Source organism: Aethalodelphis obliquidens, unplaced genomic scaffold, assembly GCF_003676395.1.
Source record: "Aethalodelphis obliquidens isolate GAN/ISIS:26980383/991018 unplaced genomic scaffold, ASM367639v1 scaffold8, whole genome shotgun sequence".
Lineage (NCBI taxonomy): Eukaryota > Metazoa > Chordata > Mammalia > Artiodactyla > Delphinidae > Aethalodelphis > Aethalodelphis obliquidens.
This window is the reverse complement of record NW_020837952.1, coordinates 42,466,872-42,494,685: the sequence shown is the minus strand read 5'-3', so window position 1 is coordinate 42,494,685 and position 27,814 is coordinate 42,466,872. Positions and strand designations below refer to the sequence as shown.

The window sequence follows — 27,814 nt, the reverse complement described above, 5'->3', positions numbered from 1 at the left end:
CAATGACAAACAACTGCTCCTAAGTATTTATTAAAAAGAGAAAAACCTGGGATGCTGCTGGGGCCAATGTGCATTCCTCCGCCACCTTCTGCAGCGGCACTGTGGCCCAGTGACAAATGGTCTTCACACAGCATGAATCAGATGCTATGTGATATTCCAGATATCAAGGAAAGAATTAAAGACCTTCAATTAACTGCACTTAGGCAGGGGAGGAGCAAAAGTTGTTTATGTATATATATTAGATATATAGAGATTATTACATATTATGTATAATATATCATACATAATATTTAGAATTCTTCCTAAATATTTACATATATTATACATATAGGCAATATATATTATATGTTTAGGAAGAACATGTATTATATATAACATTTGGAATTCTTATGTATTTTATATATTATATTTATATGTATGTTATATTACTAAATATATATATTTAGGAAGAATGCCAAATATATGTAACATATTATGTATAATATAATATATAAGGTATATATATTTAGAAAAAATTCCAATAAAGACTCCAACAATGGGAAAAAAGTGTCATATAAACCATAAGATACACTAATTAAATAATTGAATTAAGTGAAAAATTTGTACATTTTATATGCATATCATTATACTAAGGTTACTTAACACACCACCCCATTATCTAAAGGTAATTGAGGTTTTTTCATGTAAATATGCAACACTGAACCACTAATGCAGCCCTTGAAAATTACCTTAATTTAAAAAAAAGTTTTTATTATCTAGGAATCATTACTGACTGACAGATTTCAGATTGCCCTCAAATTTCCCACTACCTTTTCCTGGCCAGGGCTTCCCCTTCTGGCATGAAGGATTTTGGAATAATAGTGAGAGTAAAAGAAATATAAGAAAACAGAATCATTTCTGTGGTAGATATATTAATGGATAAACTTGAAAAGACTTAGAATAAACTGCAGGGCTCATACTGTAGTAAATAAAGTACCAGTCTTTTAAATAAGCACATAGCCTTACAGCTAAATGAGTCTCTGGGGAAAGACCAACAACTTCTGAGCAGAAGATGTGGGCTGGGCACCATGCTAGGTACTTCTTCTAAAATTGTCTCACTGGAGCCTCACAGCGCCTCTGAGAGAGAAATGGCAGCAGGATATGATGATATACGTATAAAGAGCGTGAATTTTGGAAGTCAGCTCCTGACTTCGTCACCTACTTTGGCAACTTCCTAAAATCCCTGAGCCTCAGTCTGTTCACTTCTAAGATGGAGATAATCACCAAACTTGTAAGACTGAAACAGTAAGGTAAATGAGCTGATCTGTATTATATGTACATTCCTTTCCCCTTCTGACCTGTCATCTTATGTTCTTTCCACTAAAAAGAGGCACTTTTTTTGTGTTCAACTAAAAATTCCAATATTTCTCTGAACTGTGGCAAAGCCATATATTCCTCCATCTTGAACTTGAACCATTGATTTCTTTTGGAACCTTAATGTAGGACATTACATTTAACCATGTTAAATTGCATCTTTTTGGTGTCACCATGGCCTGTTGGCCTGTTGAGGGAATTTTGAATTTTGCATTGGCCTATTACCGTATTAAATATCCTTCACAGCCTTATGTCATTGAAAAATCTGATAAACGTCCCTCTTAGGTCTACTTTGATGCCATTAATAAAAATATTGAATAGAGCAGAATCCAGGGGCAGAGGCCTATGGCATTCAATCAGTGGTCCCCGCCTACAGGCTGTGACAGAGTCATTCATCAAGCCTGTTGGGTATAGCTGTACAACCAGCCGTGAATCCACTTAATTTTTCTCTCATAGAGCCCACCATCTTATAGATAATGAAAGACTTCATCAAGTGCTTTATTGAAATCAAAGACACTATATCTATGGCATTCTCCTGGTCTGTCAACCTCATACTAATATCCCTGTCAAAAAAGAGGAAATTAATATAGTACAGCAAGAACTTATTTTTAATGAGACCACTGAAGTTTGAAGAGAGGCTGATGGCAGAGGTGTTCTTGCCAGAGAAAAGATGCCTGGCCAGTTGCCGAGGGCTTCGAGTTGTAACATGACGTCGATGAGTGACCAAGTTCCGGGGGTGGGCTCAGTCCTTCTGGTTCAGAAACTGGACTAAATCACACACTGAATGAACTTACCCTTTATTGAGACTCATTCTGTGCCAGGCACTGGGCTAGGTGCTTTTCATATATCTCATTTAATGCCGACACTAAGAGGGTAAGTACTATTTTTTTAACCCCATTATTCTGAATGAGTTAGGTGAAGCTGAGCGAGGCTAAACAATTGACCCAAAGCCATATATAGTAAGTGCCAGAATCAGGGCTCACACCCACGTCACCCTGACACCAAACCCTGCTCCCAGTCACTATGTTCGTCTGATAGAATCTTGTGCTTCCACGGTGTTGAGTTAGTTGACTCGAGAACAGCGTATCAACAAGATTTGCAGTCAGTTAATGTATGGTGGGAAGGCCTCTCTGTGGTCAAAGTCTCCCCACCCTCCATCTTTCACACTTCCTTTCCTGGTATCTGGGTACCAAGAGAACGGATTCTCTGATTGCCTCCCGGTGCACGTGGTATTGGAGGAAAGGGAATTTTGAGAGAGATCTTGTTTGGATCAATAGGAGACCTGATGAAATAGCCTCTGCCCAACGGCAGAGAATGCCTTTTAAGTGATCAAGGAGCTTCCTTTCTCCAGATTCAAGCTCTCTGTCCCAACAGTACTACCAAGGCCAGGCTTTTTAATTGTGTTTTATCCACTGTTTTGCTGCTTGAATCTGCCCCCCACCCTTTCTTCCATGCCCACCCCACCCTGACACATACCTTCTTTGTTCAGCTGGGTTTCAGTATCTAAACAAAGTAGTCAAATTGCCGGTCTATTCCATTGGCGCTTTCTGAACCAAGTCATTCTGTCTCCATTCATTCTGTTGGTGTGATTAATTTAGTGCTTAGAATGCAACCTTATTCCCTAGTGCTGAGAGAATCTCATTATCACCACCTGCTACCCCTACAGAGCCCATCATGGCTTCTAGTGAGCACTTCTCTCTTTTCAAACATTCACAAACCGTTTGCTGCAAGCATTTAAAAAGCATAAACATTTTTACCAAAGTGTCATCGCTAGGAAGATTAAGACTCTTAAAATATACATATTGAAAGCCATAGGTCCTCATTTACTGTAGACATGTAACAGAGAATGTCCTACTCACCCATTAGCCTGTAGCTAAACAGCACTCGGTACCTAGAGCAAAGCTGCCCTCTGGGTCACATTTCCCTTGAAATATCCTGGACACCCTGCAGTTCGAGTGTTGCTTATCCTTTAGTCCAGGTGGAAAATGGTACATTCCTAGAGGACAGCGGTTTCTCTCTGGAGCAACCTGAATTATAGCCTTCAGGAATGGCCTATTTACACCACACTTGCTGAATACTGAATACTGAGGGCTTTCTCCCAGCATTACTTCTTAAACAGCTTTATTGCGATACAATTATGGGTCATAAAAATTACCCATTTTAAGTATACAGTCCAGTGAGTTTTAGTAAATTTATACAGTTGTTCACGCATCAGTGCTCTTCGGTTTTAGAACATTTCCATCACTATAAAAAATTCCCGGGCTTCCCTGGTGGCGCAGTGGTTGAGAGTCCGCCTGCCGATGCAGGGGACATGGGTTCGTGCCCCGGTCCGGGAAGATCCCACATGCTGCAGAGCGGCTGGACGCGTGAGCCATGGCCGCTGAGCCTGCATGTCCGGAGCCTGTGCTCCGCAACGGGAGAGGCCACAAGAGTGAGAGGCCCGCGTACCGCAAAAAAAAAAAAAAAAAAAAAATTCCCTCACAGCCGTTGCAGTCAGTCCTCACTCCCATTCCCACCCTAGGCAAACATTGATCTGTTTTCTCTAGATATATAGTTTTATATTTCCTAAAAACATCAAAAAATGAATCATACAACATGTAATCTTATGTGTCTGGCTTCTTTCACTTAGCATAATGTTTTTGACACTCACGCGTACTGTAGCGTGTATCTATAGCCTGTTCTTTATTTCTGAGTAGTACTCCATAGCATGAATATACTAGATTTTACTCATCCATTTGCCAGTTGATGAGACATTTGGATTTTTTCCAGTTTTTAGCTATTATGAATAATGTTGTCTAAACATTCATTTATAAATCTTTGTATGGACATGTCTCCATTTCTCTTGGGTTGCTGACTAGGAGTGTACTTGATGGGTTGTATGATAAGAAACTGAGTCATATGTGAGATATTGGCAGTTCTCCAAAACGTAGAGGTACCATTTCACGTTCCCACTAGCGATATGAAGGTTCCGGTTTCTCCACATCCTTACCGCCACTTGGTATTGTCAACCTTTTTTATTTTAGTCATTCTAGTGAGTATATAGGGACTCCAATTTTATTCTGTTATGTGATTCTTCAGGAGATAAAGATGATAAGGAGATAGCTGATAGGGGTGGGGGAAAGCAATGGAAGAAAAGGATTATAAAAAAAATCTCTCTCTCACTACCATCCTGCTTCCTCATCTTGAGCCTGTCCTTGGGACTAACAACAACATCTGCTTTCCTTAGAAATACTTTTTTTTTTAACCCTTAACATCCTTTTTCCCTCCATATAGGGACTGAAATACAGTGAACACCCAATTCTAAAGTGCAGTAGTAGCTAGGTAGGCTAAGTAAAATCCATGCAAGCATTTTTTAAACCTCAATTTGAACTAGTTTTAGATAGATTTTTGCCTCCTCCCATGCCAAATTCTTTTATCAGAGCTGCTGACAAGAAACAGAATCGACTGGTTTCAATTCATTGTCCCTTTCACTGTCCTACCCTCTGATAGAGGGTGTTACATGACAGTAAAGTAGCTAAACAGAAAGAAGGAAGCAGAAAAAGAGCAGAGAAGGAAACCATTTATAATCCAAAAATTGGATAACCAGGACCTCACCTAAAATTGCCTCTTGAGATTCAGTTTGTCTTAGAGCTCTTCTACAAATATGTTATATTCATGTATTTTGTATATCTCAGTTTAATTTATAATAAATGGGTGTGTGTTAATAATGAACTTTGTTAAACATAATTTCATTTACAATAATGAGCACATTGGGCACACAATATAATAGACCATAAGTTTTATGATCTCAAAAACTGAAAAAAACGAAGTTGAAAAGTACCCTTAATAACCGTAAATATCTTGCATGGTTAGCAAAATATAAGCAAAATTGTGGCCTTTCTACTTCTTCAGATGCAGAGCATTTTTATGTATTAATACTACCGCAAAGAGATTGCAGCTTTCACATGCTATTAGCCCATCATCACATCTATAAGAATAACTTCACATGTGGGATATAGCACATAGTTCCCATTTTCTTTCTTTTTAAAAAAAAATAAATTTATTTATTTATTTATTTTTGGCTGTGTTGGGTCTTCGTTGCTGTGCGCAGGCTTTCTCTAGTTGTGGCGGGCAGGGGCTACTCTTCATTGTGCTGTGCAGGCTTCTCATTGTGGTGGCTTCTCTTGTTGCGGAGCACAGGCTTTAGGCGTGCAGGCTTCAGTAGTTGTGGCATGCAGGCTCAGTAGTTGTGGCTCGTGGGCTCTAGAGCGCAGGCTCAGTAGTTATGGCGCACAGGCTCAGTTGCTCCGTGGCATGTGGGATCTTCCCGGACCAGGGCTCAAATCCATGTCCCCTGCATTGGCAGGCAGATTCTTAACCACTACGACACCAGGGAAGCCCCCCATTTTCTTGCATAACAAATTTTTCCTTCAATAATCCCAACAATTGCTCAATTGCAATGCAAACCGAATTTCTCCTATGAAATTCCGATTTGCAGCAAGATATACTTACAAGTAACTTACAGGGAAATTAGTTAGGAACTGATTCGTTGGTTGGTTGTTTGGTTGGTTGGTTTGTATTTTTTAAAAATCTTCTGGAGCAATGTTTATATGAAAATATAATCAGAAAATTAGTACTTTCATCAAGAGGTAATTCAGAGAGCTTTGCAAATAAGCCTAAGATTCTCATTGATTTCAAAAAAGGCTTTCTACCTCCAGAACCCTTAAACGCTGAGGCAATTATACCATTAAGGCCTCTCTTTCTATGCAGAGATTATCTTGTTTCCTCGTAATTAGTATTTCCTGTTTACTGAGACAGACTACATTCAGAAACCACACATATCCCCAACTCCCAGCCCACCTCCACCCCCGTCTCACACTCTCCCTCTTTCTCACCACCCTCTGCTCTCTCTGGAATTGTGTAACTTGGAACCTCTTTTCCTTGCCGTAGGTTAACACAGTTGTGTTTTGGGTTTTGTTTTTGATTAAAGTATAGTTGACTTACAATATTATATTAGTTTCAGGTGTACAACATAGTGATTAGATATGTTTATGGATTATACTCCACATAAAGTCGTTATAAATTATTGGCTGTATTCCCTGTGCTGTACATTACATCCTTGTAACTTATTTATTTTATAGCTTATAGTTTGTACCTCTTATTCCCCTTCACCTGTCTTGCCTCACCACCACCACCCCCCAACTTCTCTCCCCTTTGGTAACCACTAGTTCTCTGTATCTGTGAGTCTGTTTCTGTTTTGCTATATTCATTTGTTTGTTTTATTTTTCAGATTCCACATATAGGTGAAAATATATAGCATTTGTCATTCTCTAGCTTATTTCACTAAGCATAACACCCTCCAGATTCATCCATGTTGCAAATGGCAAAATTTTATTCTTTTTTTTTATGGCTGAGAAATATTCCATTGTATGTATATACCATATTTTACCTTCTTTATCCATTTATCTGTTGATGGACACAAGTTGCTTTCATATCTTGGCTGTTGTAAATAATGCTCCTACAAACATTGGGGTGCATATATCTTGTTTGAATTATTGTTTTCCTTTTCTTCAGATATATACCCAGAAGTGGAATTGCTGGATCATATGGTAGTTTTATTTTTAGTTTTTTGAGGAACCTCCATACTGTTTTCCATAGTGGTTGTACCAATATACATTCCCACCGACAGTATCCTAAGGTTCCCTTCTCTCCACATCCTCACCAACACTTGTTATTTCTTGTCTTTTTTACTACAGCCATTTTGACATGTGTGAGATGGTATTGTATTATGGTTTTGATTTGTGTTTCCTGGATGATTAGTGATGTTGAGCACCTTTTCATGTGCCTGTAGGCCAACTGTATGTCTTCTTTGGGAAAATGTCTATTCAGGTCCTTTTCCCACTTCTTTAATTGGGTTGTTTGCTTATTTGATACTGAGTTTTATGAGTTCTTTACATACTTTGGATATTAACCCCTTATCAGACATATCATTTGAAAATGTCTTCTCCCATTCAGTAGGTTGCCTTTTTCTTTTGTTGATGGTTTCCTTCACTGTGTGAAAGCTTTTAAGTTTGGTAAGGTCCCATTTGTTTATTTTTGCTTCTACTTCCCCTGCCTAAGAAGACAGATCCAAAAAAATATTACTAAGACCTATGTCAGAAATTGTACTGCCTGTGTTTTCTTCTAGGAGTTTTTTGGTTTCAGGTCTTACATTTAGAATTTTTTATAAAATAAATCCATTTTGAGTTTATTTCTGTGTATGGTATAAAATGTTCTAATTTCATTCTTTTACATGTAGCTGTCTAGTTTTCCCAGCACCACTTATTGAAGAGACTGTCTTTTCCTCATTGTATATTTTTGCCTCCTTTGTAGTAGATTAGTTAACCATATGTGCATGGGTTAATTTCTGGGCTCTCTGTTCTGGTCCATTGATCTATGTGTCTTTTTATGTGCCAGTACCACACGGTTTTGATTACTGTAGCTTTGTAGTATAGTCTGAAGTCAGAGCATGTGATACTTCCAGCTTTGTTCTTTTTTCTTAAGATTGCTTTGGCTATTCGGGGTCTTTTGTGGTCCATACAAATTTTAGGATTATTTGTTCTAGTTCCATGAAAAAATGTCATGGGTATTTTGATAGGGATTGCATTAAATCTGTAGATTGCTTTGGGTAGTATAGACATTTTAACAATACTGATTCTTCCAGTTCACAAACACAAGATGTCTTTCCATTTATTTGTATTGTCTCCAATTTCCAACACAGTTGTGTTTTGATGGCATCTGTCATACAAACTTATTTGCTGATTATTTAGTAGCAGTTGCTCTAAAAAGTAATAGCAGAAGGAAAGAAAATCTGGAAAATCTAGTCACAGATTTTTGATTTTTTAGTTGAAGTGGTAGAGGTATAGGGAAGGACTTAGAGATGGTGGAAGGTAAGGGAGTTTTACATCACCCTTGGCAAGGCTGTGTAAAGGAATTTGGTGCTAAAATCAGAAGGAATAGAAAACTATTGAGAATAGAAAGGAAAAGAAATAGGGTATAGTTGTTCCTTTCTTCTCCTCTTTGCCTATCAGAGGTATCTCCCCTACTTCGTTTGTTGTCCATTGCAAAAGGGATCAGATTTGAGATTTCAGGGATGTCCCTTTAAGGTATACTTGCGTGCTAGATGCCATGAGGGACCCTAGGTTACAGTGACGCTGTACCTGACTTCCCAGAGCTTACAGTCTGGTTGAACAGGTAAGACACATATATATAACAAGAGAGCTAGCAGTACCCACCCTTGTATATCAAGTGTCAACAGCACAGGGCAGCCCACAAATACTAGAGAAGTTCAAAGAGAGAAGTGAGCAAGGAAGGCTTTAGGTGAATTTTAATTTCATCCTTGCAACATTCTAATGATAAAGAAGACAGGGACATTCTAGAGTATGCAAAGGTGTTATATATTTGGGCCAAAGAGATGCACATGACACAGTTGAAGACATGGAAGAGATTTGTCTGGTTGGAGTTAAAGACATTTTAGATTAATAGGAAAGAGGGCTGGAGAGGTGAAAGGCATGGTTCTTGATCTAAATCTACCCAGAGGTATCCATAATTGCACATTTAAGTAACAAAGATATTATTCAAAATTTTGCTGATAGGATTATTCAAGGATAGGGTAAGAAAGTTTTAAGTTTCTGTTGTACTTAAAAGAGAAATAATGCCCTAATTTAGTGCTTTATAATTTCCAGAGCAGCTTCCTAGCCATTCTCATTCAGTCCACAGAAATCCCTTTTAGTCTTGGAAGGCTGTGTAGTCATATATATTTAGATAGATGGGTGGATGATAGGTAGGTAGGTAGGTAAATGGATGGATGGGTACATGCATAGATAATATGCAAGAATATATACACACACACACATTTTAAAAAATATTTTTTCACCTACTGGATTGAGAGCCCTAGAGGACTGAATTTTTTTCTTCTTTGGTGCTCCCAAATTGCCTTATATTAAGTGGAAGACATCCAATAAATGTTTGCTGAATAAGATTATTATTGTCCCTTCAATATCACACCTCAAAGATGTTAAAGATCACTTAGCTAGAAGAAGAATTCAGGGCAAGAACAAAATGTCATGACTGTCTGCTCCAGAGGTCCTTCTATCCACCATACCATTCCAGACATGGATTATTACAGCCCAAGAAAGGAGAGAGCAAATGTCACAGTCAAAAATCGAATGCAAGTTCAGATGAGGATTTCTGGAATTGTGGGAGTTGAAATTGAATGACACACAGGCACTTTTGCCTTGATGCTCTCAGTGGAAAGTGTTTAGAAATTATTACCAGGAAGGGAGGAAAGCTTTCACATTTAATTGCGATTCCTCTGAGTTCTGCAGAGGAGAACAAACCTGATAAACTTCCATCTGAGCTTCCATTCTTGGCATTCAGAGCACTAGGAGTTTTGTTAGAAGAGGCCCCTCTGAAGGTAGATGAGCTCTCTAGATTTGCATGGGAGCTGCTGTCCTCACTTGGCAAATATCTAGAAAAGGGAAGGGGGAAATAATCTACCCTTTTAAAATGGAAGGGGGGTTCCGCATGCAGTGTGGAGCTGTTTCATTCAAAATACCATTTAAATAAAAATAAAATAAAAATCCCTCCCTAAATAAAAATCCAGAAATAAGAAGGATGCAGTCCCACAGTGATAACCAGAATCGCCTGTGTGCTCAGCACTGCTGCACGTGTAATCTCTGGAGGATTCCAGCTACCTGTGTTATTTCACGTCTGTCAGCTAAATCTGAACTCCAAAATATAACAAATGCAAAATGTGACACTGAGGAACATTATGTGGGTTTGTGATTTCTCCCTGGAGGACTGGGTCCAGCCGGCAATAAACGGATTGAGATTTCATGTGGAACATGGAGACAGACTGTCGCTACATGACTCTTCTTCACGACTCACGTGCATTCCTGCAGCGTTCTCTGGTGTTTTTCATATTGTGTCTATGCAAACATGGCAACGAAAATGGAAGTTGTAGGATGATAGCATTTATAAAGCACGTGGAATGTTTGATATTGAGAAAAGAAGCACAAGCTAAATTTCCAACAGGGAGGGGGGTGGTTAATGAATTATGACATACTTCTCAAAAGCAGTAATATGGTAACATGGAGTTACTTTAAATGCCTGCTGAGGGTAGTATAAGTAGGAAAGTTCTTTAGGTTTAATATTGAGTGAAAAAAATTACAGTAAAAATTGTACTTACAGTATGACAACCGCAACACATAATCATGGGGACAAAATGAAAGGAAATGTACCTAAACACTAAGAGCCTAGGATAGCTCATCCTCTTATTTGTTTTTCTGTATTTCCTGTCTCTATAATGGGAACACAGTATTGTTATTATAATCAAAACATTAATTTTTAAAAAGAGAAAAACATGTTTAATTTATGTCACATTAAATTTAAAGAGGGAAGAAAAAGAAGTCTAGGTACCCTGACTTCCAGTTTGCTGTGACATATATTCTGATGTGACCTATTCAGTGTGAGGGTAATGTCATGATATTGTCTAGCAGAATTCCCACAGCTAAACCCAGAAACATAAATGACAGTGATATAATACTATAGCATTGTCACTCAAAACAGTTATTCACCTATTGCCAGGGTGTGCAAAGGGGTTTCTGAAGTTGTCTTCTTTAATTGATACTGGAGAAGATTCCCAGAGGCAGCTACTACTCTGATGAGTGAATACCAATATGCAGCAGGCCTGTGTTGTTTCAATTCCTTCCCTTTAACCCACATTTCTCATGATAGTTGTAATAAAAACCATTAAGAAAACATGCACTAACTTTAATTTTTTACCCATTGGAACTCAGCAGTTGGAACCACTTTCTTATCCTCATATGTATAATAATTTATTCTTTTTTTTTTTTTTTTTTTTTTTGCGGTACGCGGGCCTCTCACTGTTGTGGCCTCTCCCGTTGCAGAGCACAGGCTCCGGACGCGCAGGCTCAGCGGCCATGGCTCACGGGCCCAGCCGCTCCGCGGCATGTGGGATCCTCCCAGACCGGGGCACGAACCCGCATCCCCTGCATCAGCAGGCGGACTCTCAACCACTGCGCCACCAGGGAAGCCCAATAATTTATTCTTAGTTAATAGTTTGGCTCTGTAGTTTTTATGCCCAGTTTCTCTGTGTTTCCTCTTTGAATCCACCAAATAATTTGTGGCAGAAACTTGGTATTGGTTTTTTTGTTTGTTTGTTTGTTTTAGCATCTTTATTGGAGTATAATTGCTTTACAATGGTGTGTTAGTTTCTGCTTTATAACAAAGTGAATCAGCTATACATATACATATATCCCCATATCTCCTCCCTCTTGTGTCTCCCTCCCACCCTCCCTACCCCACCCCTCTAGGTGATGACAAAGCACCGAGCTGATCTCCCTGTGCTACGTGGCTGCTTCCCACACATGTGGTAGTATATATAAGTCCATGCCACTCTCTCACTTCATCCCAGCTTACCCTTACCCCTTCCCGTGTCCTCAAGTCCATTCTCTACGTCTGCATCTTTATTCCTGTCCTGCCCCTAGGTTCTTCAGAACCTTTTTTTTTTTTAGATTCCATATATATGTGTTAGCATACGGTATTTATTTTTCTCTTTCTGACTTACTTCACTCTGTATGACAGTCTCTAGGTCCATCCACCTCACTACAAATAACTCAATTTCGTTTCTTTTTATGGCTGAGTAATATTCCATTGTATATATGTGCCACATCTTCTTTACCCATTCTTCTGTCGACACTTAGGTTGCTTCCATGTCCTGGCTATTGTAAATAGAGCTGCAATGAACATTGTGGTACATGACTCTTTTTGAATTATGCTTTTCTCAGGGTATATGCCCAGTAGTGGGATTGCTGGGTCGTATGGTAGTTCTATTTTTAGTTTTTTAAGGAACCTCCATACTGTTCTCCATAGTGGCTGTATCAATTTACATTGCTACCAACAGTGCAAGAGAGTTCCCTGTTCTCCACACCCTCTCCAGCATTTATTGTTTGTAGACTTTTTGATGATGGCCATTCTGACTGGTGTGAGATGATACCTCATTGTTGTTTTGATTTGCATTTCTCTAATGATTAGTGATGTTGAACATCCTTTCATGTGTTTGTTCGATATTGTTTTTTGAATTGAGCAAAATTGGCTCAATATCTTGGAATAGCTAAATCCTCAGTAGGTTACCATTACTTTACATTTTACTCCGATGGGGTTCCTTCCTTTTACATGCAGTTAACTTTTCACCCAAGCAGTGATGAAAACCATACAGAATTCTTTTCTACCACAGTAACCATTGCTCCAGCTTTTTGAAAACTGAAGGTTTACAGACTGACTGCTCATGAATTATGGTGCCTGGGGTGGCAGGATCTCACTGTTTCCCTATCTGCTTACAACGATGATCAGATGTTAAGCTGTTCTCACTCAAGGCAAACCCAGCTGCCTTTGGACTTAACTTTTCCATAATGACTATCTTTCTTCGGAATAGTCTCTCCGTTGTTTTGCCAATTGGATTTCTTACTGTCAACTTTGGAGTTTTGAAGCCAAATGTCACCCTCCCTACCTCTCTAACATTAGTCAACTTGAATTGAATCTTAGGTTCATGAGGACTTCTTGTCCTTTGTGTATATATGCATTTCATGAGGAATTCTGTAAGGTACACCCACCTGAGCTCTTTTGGCTTGAAGCTTTAACCCTGCCTTGAGCCTTGTCCAAAACTGAAACTGTATTATTTTAATGTTTTCAGATGATCGAGACCCAGTATAAATGTTTTGAACATGATAACTCAAAATAAAAATCACCATCTTAAGAAGCATCATAATGTGTAACTAATAGTGTAGCTAAGACCAAACAGTACAGAGGTTGATAGCAAGAAGAAGAGTGTGGTGAGTGGTAAAGAGCAGGTTAAGAATCAGGTGCAGATCCCAGACAGGATACCTGTTAGCAGTGAGACCTTCAACAAATTACTCAATATTTCTAAGTCTCAGGTTTGGTATCTCTAAAATGGGAATGATACTGTTATAAGAATCAAATGAGATATTTACACATATATAGTACATTTGGAACAGTTTCTGGCACACCTGGAACATAGCAGATGTTCAATAAATGTAATCGTCAGTATCTTCTGTAATATGGGATCATTTCTGGACTTCCCTGGTGGCGCAGTGGGTAAGAATCTGCCTGCCAATGCAGGGGACACGGGTTCGAGCCCTGGTCCGGGAAGATCCCACATGCCCCAAGCAACTAAGCCCGTGCACCACAACTACTGAGCCTACGCTCTAGAGCCCGCGAGCCACAACTACTGAGCCTGCATGCCACAACTACTGAAGCCCGTGCGCCTAGAGCCCATGCTCCGCAACAAGAGAAGCCACCACAATGAGAAGCCCGCACACTGCAATGAAGAGTAGCCCCCGCTGACTACAACTAGAGAAAGCCCGCGCGCAGCAGTGAAAACCCAACACAGCCAAAATATAAATTAAAAAAAAAAAAAAGGATCATTTCTAATATAGAAGGAGAGTTACCCAGGCGTTCTTGACATGAACCATCACTCTGTGTTAATTTGTTCATTCTGTCCACCCATCTATCTGTTTCCCTCTTCGGGCTAGTTGTGTGGAGGAGGCATCAATGGAGCTTAGTGTGGAGGAGGGCCTCAGCTTACCTCCTATTGGAGATTGAATGGTGGGATGGGAGAATAGGATGCATTCTTTTAGATTAGGTCTGATATTAAACTAATAGCTAGAAACCAGACCCATTACTACCAGTACATGTCACTTCAATGAGGGTTTTTCCAAGCTTAACCACATCTCATGATGCAAGGCACCAGCATATTTGTTTGACATCATTAGCTTTATGAAAATGACCAAGTCCCTGTTTTTGCAGGTCAGATTTCCTTGCATCCTTAGAGACCATTAGCTGGAATGAGCACACCGTGAGATTGTGTCTTCTGTGTGCTGGCACCGTGCTGATTATTCTCACAGTTTCACTCTTCATCTTTCCAACAACATTTGAGATTGGCATTAACTTCCTTATTTTATAGGCAAGAAAACTGGGATCAAAGGAATCAGGTAACTTGCCCAAAACTGAGCTGTCAGAGAGTAAACCAAAAGCAGCAATGGAAGTTACGCCAACTCAATTCTATCACAGTTATTTGTTATTTAGTGTCAGTTTTTTGTCAAAATAATTTTGAGTGGCTTTATTGCTATAAAAACATTTCTTGGTGGCTTCCCTGGTGGCGCAGTGGTTGAGAATCTGCCTGCTAATGCAGGGGACACGGGTTCAAGCCCTGGTCTGGGAGGATGCCACATGCTGCGGAGCAACTAGGCCCGTGAGCCACAACTACTGAGCCTGCGCGTCTGGAGCCTGTGCTCCGCAACAAGAGAGGCCGCGATACTGAGAGGCCCACACACCGCGATGAAGAGTGGCCCCCACTTGCCACAACTAGAGAAAGCCCTTGCACAGAAACAAAGACCCAACACAGCAAAAATAAATTAATTAATTAATAAACTCCTACCCCCAACATAAAAAAAAAAAAAAAACATTTCTTGGGACTTCCTTGGTGGTCCAGTGGTAAAGAATCCGCCTTAAAATGCAGGGGATGTAGGGCTTCCCTGGTGGCGCAGTGGTTGAGAGTCTGCCTGCCGATGCAGGGGACACGGGTTCGTGCCCCAGTCCGGGAAGATCCCACATGCCGCGGAGCGGCTGGGCCCGTGAGCCATGGCCGCTGAGTCTGCGCGTCCAGAGCCTGTGCTCCACAGCGGGAGAGGCCACAGCGGTGAGAGACCCGCGTACCACAAAAAAAAAAAAAATGCAGGGGACGCGGGTTCAATCCCTGGTCGGGGAACTAGGTTCCCACATGCCACGGGGCAACTAAGCCCACGCGCCACAACTACTGAGCTTGCGCACCTCAGCTAGAGAGCCTGCATGCCGCAAACTACAGGGCCCATGCGCTCTGGAACCCATGCACCACAACTACAGAGCCCACGTGCCCTGGAGCCCATGCGCCACAACTAGAGAAGAGAAAACCCACACACCACAGCTAGAGAGAAGCCTGCGCGCTGCAACGGAAGATTCTACATGCCTCAACGAAGATCCCACGTGCCGCAACTAAGACCTGATGCGGCCAAAAATAAATAATAAATAAATAATAAATCTTAAAAACGTATATCTTTAAAAAAACCCAAACATTTCTTAGCAGGTTTTAGGGGCCCAAGGCAGCAGCATCAGGTTCAATTCCCTACTGAGAGAAAGGCAGTGGGGATTTTGGGGGAGGAATTTATATCTAATAGAAGCTTTGGCAAAGTAATTGAGAATAAGAATAAAAGGGAATAAGAAAATGTAGTGGTTTTTAGACTTGCAGATACACTTGAAAAGGTTAATGTTGTAGTTTTCTGAAATGGAGGAATTCTTTGATCTTGATGCTTAAAAAAAAAAGAAACAATGAAAGGATATAAGGGTATTTCTCTGGATTGTATGAACAGTATTGCCTGCAAGTAATCAGCCCGCGGACCACACTTAGCATATTTGTAAATCACCTGAAAAAAAGGAGTATATGGTGAAATTCCCAAATTTGCAAGAACTACTAAGCTCCTCTGGGTAGTGAAATGCCAAGCTGGCTAATATGAATATAGAAGGATAACACAGGGTTACATGAGTGGGCAGAAGGATGGCAGATGGGCTTCTGCATGGACAACTGTAAGATAAGGAATGTAGGGAGAAATCATTCAAACCATCCTTCCAAGATTAAAGGGCTTTCAACTATCAGCTATAACAAAATGAAGAGGTTTTACAGTCAGTGTATATTTTTGTGCCTAGTTATTCCTACTGCAGCTAAAAAGCCAGCCCAAAATCAGGAGTGCTTAGAAAGGGCATTTTTAAAGGGGCATTAAAAGCAGGAAATAGTAGCCCACTCGTAAGGCCATGGTTCACTTATACCTGGAATGTTGTGAGTAATGTGTTCAGCAGACCTGAAGCATTTGGAATACAGGAGGAGAAGGTACAGAGAGAGTGGACTAAAAGGACTGCTTTATGAAAACAACCTGCAAAGATGAGAGGATTTATCAGCCTGGGAAGATGAAGGTTTATAAAATCAGAGGGATGTGGTGCAGGTAGACACACGCTGATTAACATTTACCATCCCCATCTTCGACAGACATGGGTCAGAGAGTGAGTATAAAAGGAATAGAGCAAATTTGTGGTTATCAGAGGGGAAACATGGTGGGGTTAGGGATAAATTAGGAGTTTGGGATTAACATATACACACTACTATATATAAAATAGACAACCATCAGGGACCTACTGTATAGCACAGGGAACTCTACTCAATATTCTGTAATAACCTATATGGGAAAAGAATCTGAAAAAGAATGGATATATGTATATGTATAACTGAATCACTTTGCTGTACACCTGAAACTAACACAACATTGTAAATCAGCTATACTCAAATATAAAATAAAAATTAAATTAGAAATTAAAAATAAAAATAAATTTGGGGGCTTCCCTGGTGGCGCAGTGGTTGAGAATCTGCCTGCTAATGCAGGGGACACGGGTTCGAGCCCTGGTCTGGGAAGATCCCACATGCCGTGGAGCAACTAGGCCCATGAGCCACAACTACTGAGCCTGCACGTCTGGAGCCTGTGCTCTGCAACGAGAGGCCGCGATAGTGAAGAGGCCTGTGCACCGCGATGTAGAGTGGCCCCCACTTGCCACAACTAAAGAAAGCCCTCTCACAGAAACGAAGACCTAACACAGCCAAACATAAATATAAAAATAAATAAATAAAAAAGATTACTATTAATTAAAACCAGACATCCCAAGTTAATTAATTAAAAAAAATAAATAAAGTTTTAATTAAAAAATAAATAAAAGGAATAGAGCATCATGCTAGTTTAAAATTGAAATCAGATTAGGCAGAAAGGCCAATAGGCTAACTGACAAATAGGCCAATAATAGTTCAAGGTAGCACAGGATGAGTGCCAAGGAAATGCCCACTTCAACCCCTTAAAACTTGAAAAGAGAAATTTAAAAAAAAAAATCATTTTCACAATGGGTCATTTACTTTGGGAACTAGTTACCCAACAAGGGTTGTTCTATCCTGGTACTACACTTGTGCAGAAAGAGGTGAATATATTTCTTATGAATGGATTTATAATTTGTTGTTTTAAAAAAGTCAGTAATATTTGGAGATATGCCCAAACTTTGCTGTTTGCCTTGGCGTGAAACAAGTTTTGGAGTCAGGCAAACCATATTCAAATCCCAGAGCCACCACATACTAGCTCTTAGGTGGGCTACTTAACCACTCTGAACCTCAGTCTCCTCCTCTGTAAAGCAAGAAGAACACCTTCCAGTTAGGAATGTTGGGATGAAGGAAAGAGTAACATTTGTAAAGCTCTGGGAAGGGCTGAGGACAGAGGCTGTCTGCAAGGCTTGGTTTCCTTTGTTATCTCTTCTACACTATGCCCTTTGCAGCCCTGTCAGACTCAAAAATCCCATCCTGGGGAGTCTCTGGTCAGGCAGTACTTGATTCTAATCCTACTTTGCTACTTTCATCTGTATTAACATTCATTCTTTCATATTCATTGAGCCCCACTATTTCAAACATTGGTTTAGGTGTTTGGGAAATAGTAATGATAAAGGTATACCTGCTGTCTGGAAGCTTACCTGGGGGAGAGGGCTACACAAACACTAAACCTGCAAATAAAGTTATTTCAGAGAATTATACGAAGAGGATCACAGGGTAGAGTGTGACGGGGTGAGGGCTCAGTTCTTTTAAAGAGGAGATGGGAAGGGCCTTTGTGGGAAGACAGATAACACTTAAACAACGTCCAAAGGGATGAGAAGGTGTCATTTGAAAATTGCTGGGGAACATTCCAGGCAGATGGAGAAACAAGGGTGGAGGCCCCAAGGCCAGAATGAGTGTGGAATGTTCAAAGAACAGAGAAGGCTGGAGGGGAGAGAGGAGGGGACACAGAGAAAGACAGAGGGCAGGCAGCCTTGTTGGAACTTGAGGCCAGCTCAGGACTCAGATTTTATTCTGAGCCGTAGGAAGCTATTAGAGGGACGAGGCTTGACTTCTACTTTGGAAGGGTCCTGTGGCTGCTTGGTAGAGAGTTAGACCCTAGGGCAGCCTGAGTGGCAGCACTGTCCCTGCTTTCTCTTCCTACCCACACTGCCTTGCTATTCTGTTCCTCTCTCTCTGGATCCGAGGGGACACACTGATTTCACACCACATCTCTCCTGGTGCAGAGGTAACTTTGCACAAATCTCTTTCCGCTCCTTTATCTTTTAGGACACGTAAAAATGATTTTTCTCAAGTGAAATATTTAACCCAAATATATGTCTTTTCAGGTTTTAAAAATCAATTTGATTGGCCACAGGAAACGTATCTTGGCATCTCTAGGAGACAGGCTGCACGACGACCCACCACAGAAGCCCCCTCGGTCCATCACCCTCAGGGTAAGTACCCAGCATGCTTGTTTTGTCCTCCACTCTTATCCTCGAAAATTATTTGGTGCAATAAAATAAAAATGATTGAAGCAGTGGGTCAGGAAGTACAGGCTGTTTTCCATGTAGCCTACCTCACCTGTATAAAAAACTATCTCGCCTTTGGTAGTGTTCTCTACGACAAGATTTGTTTTTCTCGGTTGGTTAAATATATATTTTTGAGATTTAAATTAACATCTGAAAAACCACCACCTTTAAAGAACCTCTCCGCTACCCCGCATCCCACACACCCCTCTACACCAAGAGAAGAAATGAGTTTTCTGTCAAACTCCTCAAACCCACAGGTAGAAAATCGATGAGGACCAGACTTAAGTAAAAGATCAATTTAAAATTAACCTTAGGTTCTTCTGTTTTTTAAGAAGTGAAAAATTTTCAGCTTTGCCCACTTCAAAAATTAAGAGCAGAGAATCTAGAACTTTATTTAGTAAACTGTTTCAGCTGTATTTTAGAATTATGGGGTAGAAAAACTAGGAGGAAGAGAGAAATAAAGTGGGAGAGGAAGGAAGGCAAGAAAGAGCAGAGGGAAGGAGACAGAGAGAGAGAAGATTGCCAGGCAGAATGGCAGCGGAAGGAGTAGCCAGTGGTCGCTGGTGTTCATGAGGCCTGTAGAAACGTTTCAAAAATTTACCATAAAGGCAGGGTCACCATGACCAGTTGGAGAGTTCCAACTCTGTTCTCTTTATTGAGTCCTGCACTTGCTTGCTTCTCATTCCTTTTCTGCAAGTGTCAGAAAGGGTAGTGATAATAAACGAACACAAAAGTAGCACTTAGATGTCACTGCCAGCGATGAAATGCAGTCGAATGCCTCTTATCAGTGGACTTCAGCAAACAGTAACTACAGTCAGCATCACAGAGGATCGAGCAGGAGAGGAGCTGTTAAGATTTTAAAGCTGATTCAGTTTTAAAGGAAAAGAAAATACACAAAGACTTCAGGAAATGCAAGAGAATTGGTTCCAGGAGGGCCATGAGGAAAACTGACGATTGGGGCAGTTGGAATACACTGGTTTATTTGGAGGCTAGTGAAGGCTTAGGGAATAGTGAAGATAGAAGAGGACCTATTTCTCCCTCAGTAAGAAGAGCCTCAAATAAATTGGGGGAAAATAAGGCTAGAAAGGGATTATCGTTTTGCCTTTGTTTTGCTACACAAAAGAGGAGAAAGATACAGGCACCATAAGTGTAACCATCCTAAAATGACCCTTTCGAGGAGTAATTCCCTGCTACTTACCCTACTGTCTTTCCTTCCTCTGCTGAACCTCTCCCTCTGGCTCTCTGGAAGAGATTTAGGGAAACAGACAAATCAAAGACAGAAGTTCCCAAGAAAAAGTGTAGGACCTTAATCCATCAAAGGAGGTCCAGAACATCCTGGGGAGAAGTAGCCTGGAGAATCGGCATGATCCAATCCTCCACTTACTTGCACACATCAGAGCCCAGCTGTCTTCCTCCCTTTACCTTACTTCTTTTTTTTTTTTTTTTTTTTTTGCGGTACACGGGCCTCTCACTGTCGTGGCCTCTCCCGTTGCGGAGCACAGGCTCCAGATGCACAGGCTCAGCAGCCATGGCTCACGGGCCCAGCCGCTCCGCGGCATGTGGGATCTTCCCGGACCGGGGCACAAACCCGTGTCCCCTGCATCGGCAGGCGGACTCTCAACCACTGCTCCACCAGGGACCAGTTTCCCCCAGTTCTCTTTGCCATTGAAGCCCATCCTCTGTCATTACATGCATTGCTCTGCAGTCTGTGCGTGTGACATGCCATTTCCATACTGTGTCCTCTTCCTGGCAGGGATTGCCAGGCCACTCGCTGATGGAGGATCAACACCCATGAGGTCCCACTTTAGCTTTCTTGTCATGGCATCTACCATGGTGAGGCCCCTCTGTCCACATAGAGACACAGTGCCTTCCCTTGTAAACACAAGTGATAGTGTCAGGGGTGCCCAACATAGGTGTGCCTCTCTCCTGGGATCATCCGTGGTGCTGGCTTAAGAAAACAGAGCCTGATTGTTGACATTGTAAACCTTCAACCTGAAATGCTTAGTGGGGAGGTATTGATTGTGCCTTTAATAAAATGGTAGAATGTCATCGATTCCTTGGCAGTTGATTCAGAAATGACTCCCCACCCCCGCAGTGTATCTTGTCAGTATTTCACAGTTTTGAAACCAGAGGTCAGCCACAAGAACATGGTATTTATTTCATGATGTATTTCCATTCAGGAACCCAGTGGTAATCACACTCCTCCTCAGTTGTCTCCATCACTTAGCCAAAGCACTTACACCACTGGTGGCTCCCTAGACGTTCCTCACATTATCATGCAGGGCGATGCAAGGAGGAGAAGAAATGAAAACTACTTTGATGATATTCCCCGATCAAAACTGGAGAGGCAGATGGCCCAGGTAAGGTGTTCGAAGCGTCTGTGCTGTTTTTGTCTTTCACCCACATCAAGCAATGCATTCCAGTTTTGAACAGTTGCTTACAATGGATGCCTACTGTGCACAACGTAACTGGAATTTTACCATTTTATGCCATGACTTTCGTTCTCTGCTCAGTTGAACTAGAATGAAATGGACCTTTCTGGGAATGGAATGTGTACACAGATCCCTGTTATCCATTTCTTTACTGAAGAAGTTATGTCTGATCTCTTTGCACCCAGAAAGTCTTTGCCCTAAAGGGAGTAATACTGTGTAAGAATCAAATCATAATGAAAAACTAAATCATAAAAGTCTAGATTATAGAATGTAAATTGGTCAGATGACAGGGCAAAAGTTGGGGGTGGGGGAGTATTAACTCCGAGAAGTGTGGTTCATTTTCTCCCAAGTTTACACATTTGTGTAGAATTGTACAATGGGGACTAGTTGCATCCATCTCATGCTGTCACCTCGAGTGGTTGAAAATGATGCTGCTGCCTGACACAGATAACTGAAGAGAGAGGTCTGTCCTGTTCAGACCTTTCCGTGTTTTGGGTATGGATGTCCGTGGTTCACCTGTCCGCAGATTGCTGCTCAGGAACTCAGGTCAGCCATGACCAAATAGTGGTGCTCTTCCTAAAGCACATTCAGATGGGCAGCTAGCTCTGCAGTGTCATCCCGAGGCTCACAGCTATGCATTTGTTGACAGCTGTTGGCAGAATCAACCCTTTTCATCCTCATTCTAGGTTCAGACTGAGCGTTGAGAGGCTTCTCTGCCTCCCACACCTAAGATGAGAATCTTGAGGTGAAAATTTGACTGCAATTGCGTTGCCTTGGTTGTTAAATATTTTCCTCAGCTGTTTGGTGAGATACTGTTTTTTTTAAAGCCTTTGGTAAACATTCAGTGCTTGCCGCTCACGAAAGAAAAATGTGAAGAGAATGTTCTGGAAGCCATGGCTATTCTGCCTGCATATGCCCTGGAGAAAAGGGGTCTGAGATATTGTGTCTCCTTTCAACTTGCTCAATATCAAATTGTTCTCAGGGTTCCTTGTGCAAAGAATAGCAATGTTGGGATTATGGAGAATCTTTTATTGAAGGGAGGTGGAAAATGTGGGAGAGACAAGAAAAGAATAATTTTCCCTCTCTCTCTTGTTAAGTATTGTCTTTTAATCCTTATTACTGTTTTCACTGATGTTTTTTTTAAATAAAGAATCTAAAAGCTTTTTTCCCCAAGATGTTCATACATTTCCTGCTATTTGTTAGTATCTGTGGATCACATATGTGGTTACATTTCTCTAATGACAGTCTTTCAGAGACATGGTTTGTTTTAACCTTGAACCATGTAGTCTTTATGTATTAATGCAAACTGGGTCTTTCCTGGACCCTTTTCTTCCCTGAGTAAGGGCGGAGCATCCATTAACAAGCATTATCTGTTACTGCCTGTGCCAAATTCAGGAACAGAATCACCTGTCTGAACTGCTCATGTAATTTATGCGAGTTCTCCACACAGTGCAGTTTTTTTCAGAGAGGAAATTAATTACTCTTTGGCCTGAGTATGCACATCAGAAGTAATCTAGCAATTGCTCCCTTATGATCTTTGTGAGATTCACAACCTAGGGGCAGTATTACCGTCTGAAGAGCCTAGATCTTTCTCTTGTCATTCCAATCAGAATGCACCCCTTTCTGGAATTGCCTTGCCCTTGAGAAAATTGAATGAACTTTTATCTGGCCAGGTGAGAAAGGCCAAAATGCACAAAGAGAAATGAGGTAAGCAGTGGATGAGTTGGGAGCTATGGGAGGTCTGTGTGAATGTGCTTATTTCCCTCCTGTGTACTGTTCACAATGATCGGATGACTGATGGAGACCTAGGCCTCCATCAGCAGCCAGGAGCTTATTAGAAGCTTTCTAACATCCCACTGCTCAATACAGCACTTTTGCTGCAGAATAAATAGGAGATGGCACTACAGGAATCCAATCGATAAGAAAAAGGGATTCTGGGATTGCAGCTCTTTAGGCTGTGTTAAATGCAGTTTTTCATTTGTCTTGAGACTCTTTCTCAGTCTAGAAATGCCAGAAATCGTGGAGAAATGAATGGGTACCTTTTAAAAAATAGAACCATTTCAAAGCTTTAACCTGTCAAAATATGAAATACTTGGTAATTTTGTTGTTGAACAGTTTTATTTATGTGACTTTTTCACCACTCAGCCACCCAATTGATGTTTTTTCTTATTTTTCTGCTTCTGGTCATTTGCTGTAATAATTTTTGAAATCCATTCGCTTTTTTTTTTTTAGAACCCATCAAACTGTCTCTAGACCACGTCTTCCCCAATGTTATGCCCTTAGCCAGTAAAGCTGAATTCAAGTCTTCTTCCTAAGGGCTTGAATTAGCAATTTTAGCAATTAAAATTCCTGTAAGCAAGCAGCTAGTTACATCTCCTTCCCACCAGGAGCTCGGTCCCTGAGGTTCCTTCCCAAGGGGTTTCTCCCAAGGGGCTTACTTGAGGTTGGATAACGCATGCCGAACCAGTCTGTTTCCCACTAAAAGGCCGAAGTCCACCTTCAGGCTTTCTTACTTACTTACTGAAAGAAAGGAAAACACAATTAAAAGAAAATCACCTGGACAAATCCTTGTTCTCAGAAACCCCTTTACTGCTTCACGTTTACCTGAGCCCCCAGAAGAGTGATTTGGAATTCTAGCTGTAGGCCAGGAACCTTAAGTTCTTGGTGGCTTCAGTAATTCATAGGGGCATAGCTTTTGCCCAGCAGACGTGTGGAAGTGCTTTAACTGGAAAAGCCAGTGCTGAAAGTTAAATTGAGATAAATTTAATGTCCATTCCACCTATTAAATTTGTTCGTTAGCAAATATTTTTTTTAAAAGGTAACACAGTGTTTGACTACTTGTTTTCAATTCGAACCAATGTTTAAAATACTTGTCTTGGAATCCAGAGGGTTTTAAATAGTACGGCTATTGTTTGCTTTTATTCTGATGTAAGCAATATTGTGGCATCGAATTGTCTTAAATAAATATGTGAGAAACAAAATCAAGTTCAGTACTGATAGGATTTTTGAAACCATGAAATGTAATGATGTAAACACATCTAAACAATGGATTGCCTGTCATGCTGAAAACATAGCTTTCTAGCCTATAATTCTAAATTGGACTCAGCCCAGAAGTTCTGAAAGGCTCCCCTATTTCCATATCCCTAATAAATAAATGTTGCATTCACATTTGTATAATAATACCTTAATGCGTATAGAGCTTGCTTTTAAATTTCCAAAGTACTGTCACATCTGTCATCTCATTTTAGCACAGACAAGGTATCCTACACAACTATTTATGTGTGTGTAGCACATGGCAGATCAGCTTTTAAGGCCAAGTTCTGTGGAGATGAGATAGTAAGTGAAAATATGAAAAATAATAACAGAAGGAGGAAAAATATTTCCAGCATTTAGGACCTAATTGCAATATTTAGAAATTTTCTTGAGTGATATTTAGGAGAAGTCAAAACATCCTTAAAATGAATAATAAATGAGAGTAATGGAATTAATAAAGTTCAGGGACCACATTCTCCAAAGTTATGAAAAAAGGAAACGGAGTTTCCCAAAGTGAAACTTATAACCATTTATTTATAACCAAATACTTATGGAAAAATGAAAGAATACTTCTATTTTCACAAAATAAAAGACTCCTAAACAGTAAGAAAAAACCCACACAATAGAAGTTCTTGTGTTTTGAATGCTCTCATCTAATTAGAAATATCAATATTGCCTGAGGCAGTTACCTTACCTGATGCGTACAAACCTTAGAAACAGACATTATCCACATTTCAAAGACTGGGAAACAGAAATGATGTGACTTGGTGGGGGTAGCACAGCCAGAAAGAAACCAAATGAGAACTTGCCTGGGGCAATATGTCAGGCACTAGAAAGGCTTTGTCTAAATTGCTTCTAAATCACTAGAAAGTTGATTCAGTTGAAAGTCTAATATATCTTGATCCAAACAGTATTACTTAATAAGTATGACTAGATCAATTACTTCTTTATTTGAAAACACTTTACATATTATATTACTTCTACAAATGGTCGTTCTTTTGATTCTGTTAGAGGAAGAGAAATGGAAACTGGGCCACACAGAAGCCCTGCCATGGCCCCATCCATGTCTGAACTTCCACGTGCAGTATCTTATTTAAACCTCACAGCAGCCCCTTCTATACTCAAGGAACCCAGCTGGGTGAGTGCTTTGCCTTGCAGCTGCTACATGGCAGAGCCAGGACTCAAGCTGTCTGCCTGACCATGTCCTGTTCTATGGCCCCTGATGCCCGGTGGGCTACTTCTATTTTAAAATGATATAGAATATCTTAGTAACAGTTCAATACATACTACTTTCCCATATGCTCTAACAGATTATACATACATAGGAACAGTGAGCAGAATGAGGATAAAATTGCTAGTTGTTTAGTGGAAACTTACTGAATCAGCTCATGGTTCTCACCATAAAACCTTTTTTTAAAAAAATACTTAATTAAAAAAAATACTTAATTTAAAAAATTTTATTTTATTGAAGTATAGCCAATTTATAATATCATGTTAGTTTCAGGTATACTATGAGTCTGTTTCTGTTTGGAAAATAAGTTCATTGATATCTCTTTTTTTTAGATTCCACATATAACTGGTATCATGATATTTGTCTTTCTCTGTCTGGCTTATTTCACTTAGTAGGATAATAGTAGTAGTAGGATAATCTCTAGGTCCATCCATGTTGCTGCAAATGGCATTATTTCATTCTTTTTTATGGCTGAGTAATATTCCATTGTATGTATATAACCACATCTTCTTTATCCATTCATCTGTCGATGGACGTTTAGGTTGCATTCATGTCTTGGCTATTGTGAATAGTGCTGCTGTGAACATAAGGGTGCACGTATCTTTTTGCATTATGGTTTTCTCCGGATATTTGCCTAGGAGTGGGATTGCTGGGTCGTATGGTAGCTTTGTTTTTAGTTTTTTAAGGAACCTCCATACTGTTCTCCATAGTGGCTGTATCAATTTACATTCCCACCAACAGTGTAGGAGGGTTCCCTTTTCTCCACACCCTCTCCAACATTTATTGTGTGTAGATTTTTTGATGATGGCCATTCTGACCGATGTGAGGTGATACCTCATTGTAGTTTTGATTTTCATTTCTCTAATAATTAGTGATGTTGAAGCATTTTTTCATGTGTTTTTTGGCTATCTGAGTGTCTTCTTTGGAGAAATGTCTATTTAAATTTTTTGTCCATTTTTTGATTGGGTTATTGGTTTTTTTGATATTAAGCTTCATGAGCTGTTTATATATTTTGGAGATAATCCCTTGTCAGTTGCTTTGTTTGCAAATATTGTCTCCCATTCTGAGGGCTATCTTTTTGTTTTGTTTATGGTTTCCTTTGCTATGCAAAAGCTTTTAAGTTTAATTAGGCCTCATTTGTTTATTTTTGTTTTTATTTTCATTACTCTAGGAGATAGATCCAAAAAGATTATTTGTAGACTTTTTGATGCTGGCCATCTGACCGGAGTGAAGTCATACCTCATTGTAGTTTTGAGTTGCATTTCTCTAATAATTAGCAATGTTGAACATTTTTTCATGTGGCCATTGGACATCTGTATGTCTTCTTTAAAGAAATGTCTATCTAGGTTTTCTGCTCATTTTTTGATTGGATTGTTTGTTTTTTTGATATTGAGCTGTATGAGCTGTTTGTATATTTTGGAAACTGATCCCTTGTCGGTTGCATCATTTGTAAACATTTTCTCCCATTCTGTAGGTTGTCTTTTCGTTTTGTTTATGGTTTTCTTTGCTGTGCAAAAGCTTTTAAGTTTAATTAGGTCTCATTTGTTTATTCTTATTTCCATTCCTCTAGGAAATGGATCTAAAAAGATCTTGCTGCGATTTATGTCAAAGAGTGTTCTGCCTATATTTTCCTCTAGGAGTTTTATAGTATCTGGCCTTACATTTAGGTCTTTAATCCATTTCCGAGTTTCTACAGTGTTTATTTGTTGATCCTCTTAGTGGAAACCCTTCCTGCACATTTGGTAGAACTCTGCCCTCCTCCCACGTTTGTGAAAAGCTTTGTAGGTAGCTGTGGGGTTTACTGCATATACAGAGAAGTTCTTGCCCGTGAGGGTTTCTCCAATTAGTGGATGCTGTTTCCTTAGCAGCATCTTCAGTTGGAGTTTTGATTTGGTTTCTTTCAGGCTGTGTGACCTGTACCAAGTCATGCGATTTCTCTGAACTTCGGTTTCCTTGTCTTTAAATCATGGATAAAGACTGCCTGGCAGGCTTGTGTGTGTCAGATAATTTATGTTTAAGTATATTCTAAACTGCAAATCACAATGTATATATAGATAGATAGATGATATGACTATCAATTCAGATATATCATCTATCAGTCCCTAATTCAAAGGTCCCTGATTCATTGTAGGACCAGTTAATGCCAAAGACATTAGAAAGGTAAGTGCTCAGATGGTTGTAGCATTCTATAAAGACCATTCTTTTGTTCCAGTATTATTTCCATGCTTAGAATGTATATTGAGAATGG

At 40.1% G+C, this 27,814-nt stretch overlaps 1 protein-coding gene across 28 annotated transcripts in view; it reads left to right on the top strand.

Annotated features, from left to right (window-relative positions):
* The window catches only part of ANKS1B (ankyrin repeat and sterile alpha motif domain containing 1B), a 1,179,755-nt gene that overhangs the window by 1,060,856 nt on the left and 91,085 nt on the right, over positions 1–27,814 (top strand). For 19 of the 28 annotated variants that reach the window (XM_027107272.1, XM_027107271.1, XM_027107270.1 and 16 more), the window contains 2 exons: positions 18,688–18,795; positions 21,051–21,230. The exons of 3 other annotated variants lie outside the window; for them this stretch is intronic. In XM_027107272.1, coding sequence (XP_026963073.1) covers positions 18,688–18,795; positions 21,051–21,230 — 288 coding nt within the window. The remainder of the gene's footprint in view (positions 1–18,687; positions 18,796–21,050; positions 21,231–27,814) is intronic. 6 more of the 28 variants (XM_027107282.1, XM_027107290.1, XM_027107293.1 and 3 more) reach the window with 1 other exon arrangement.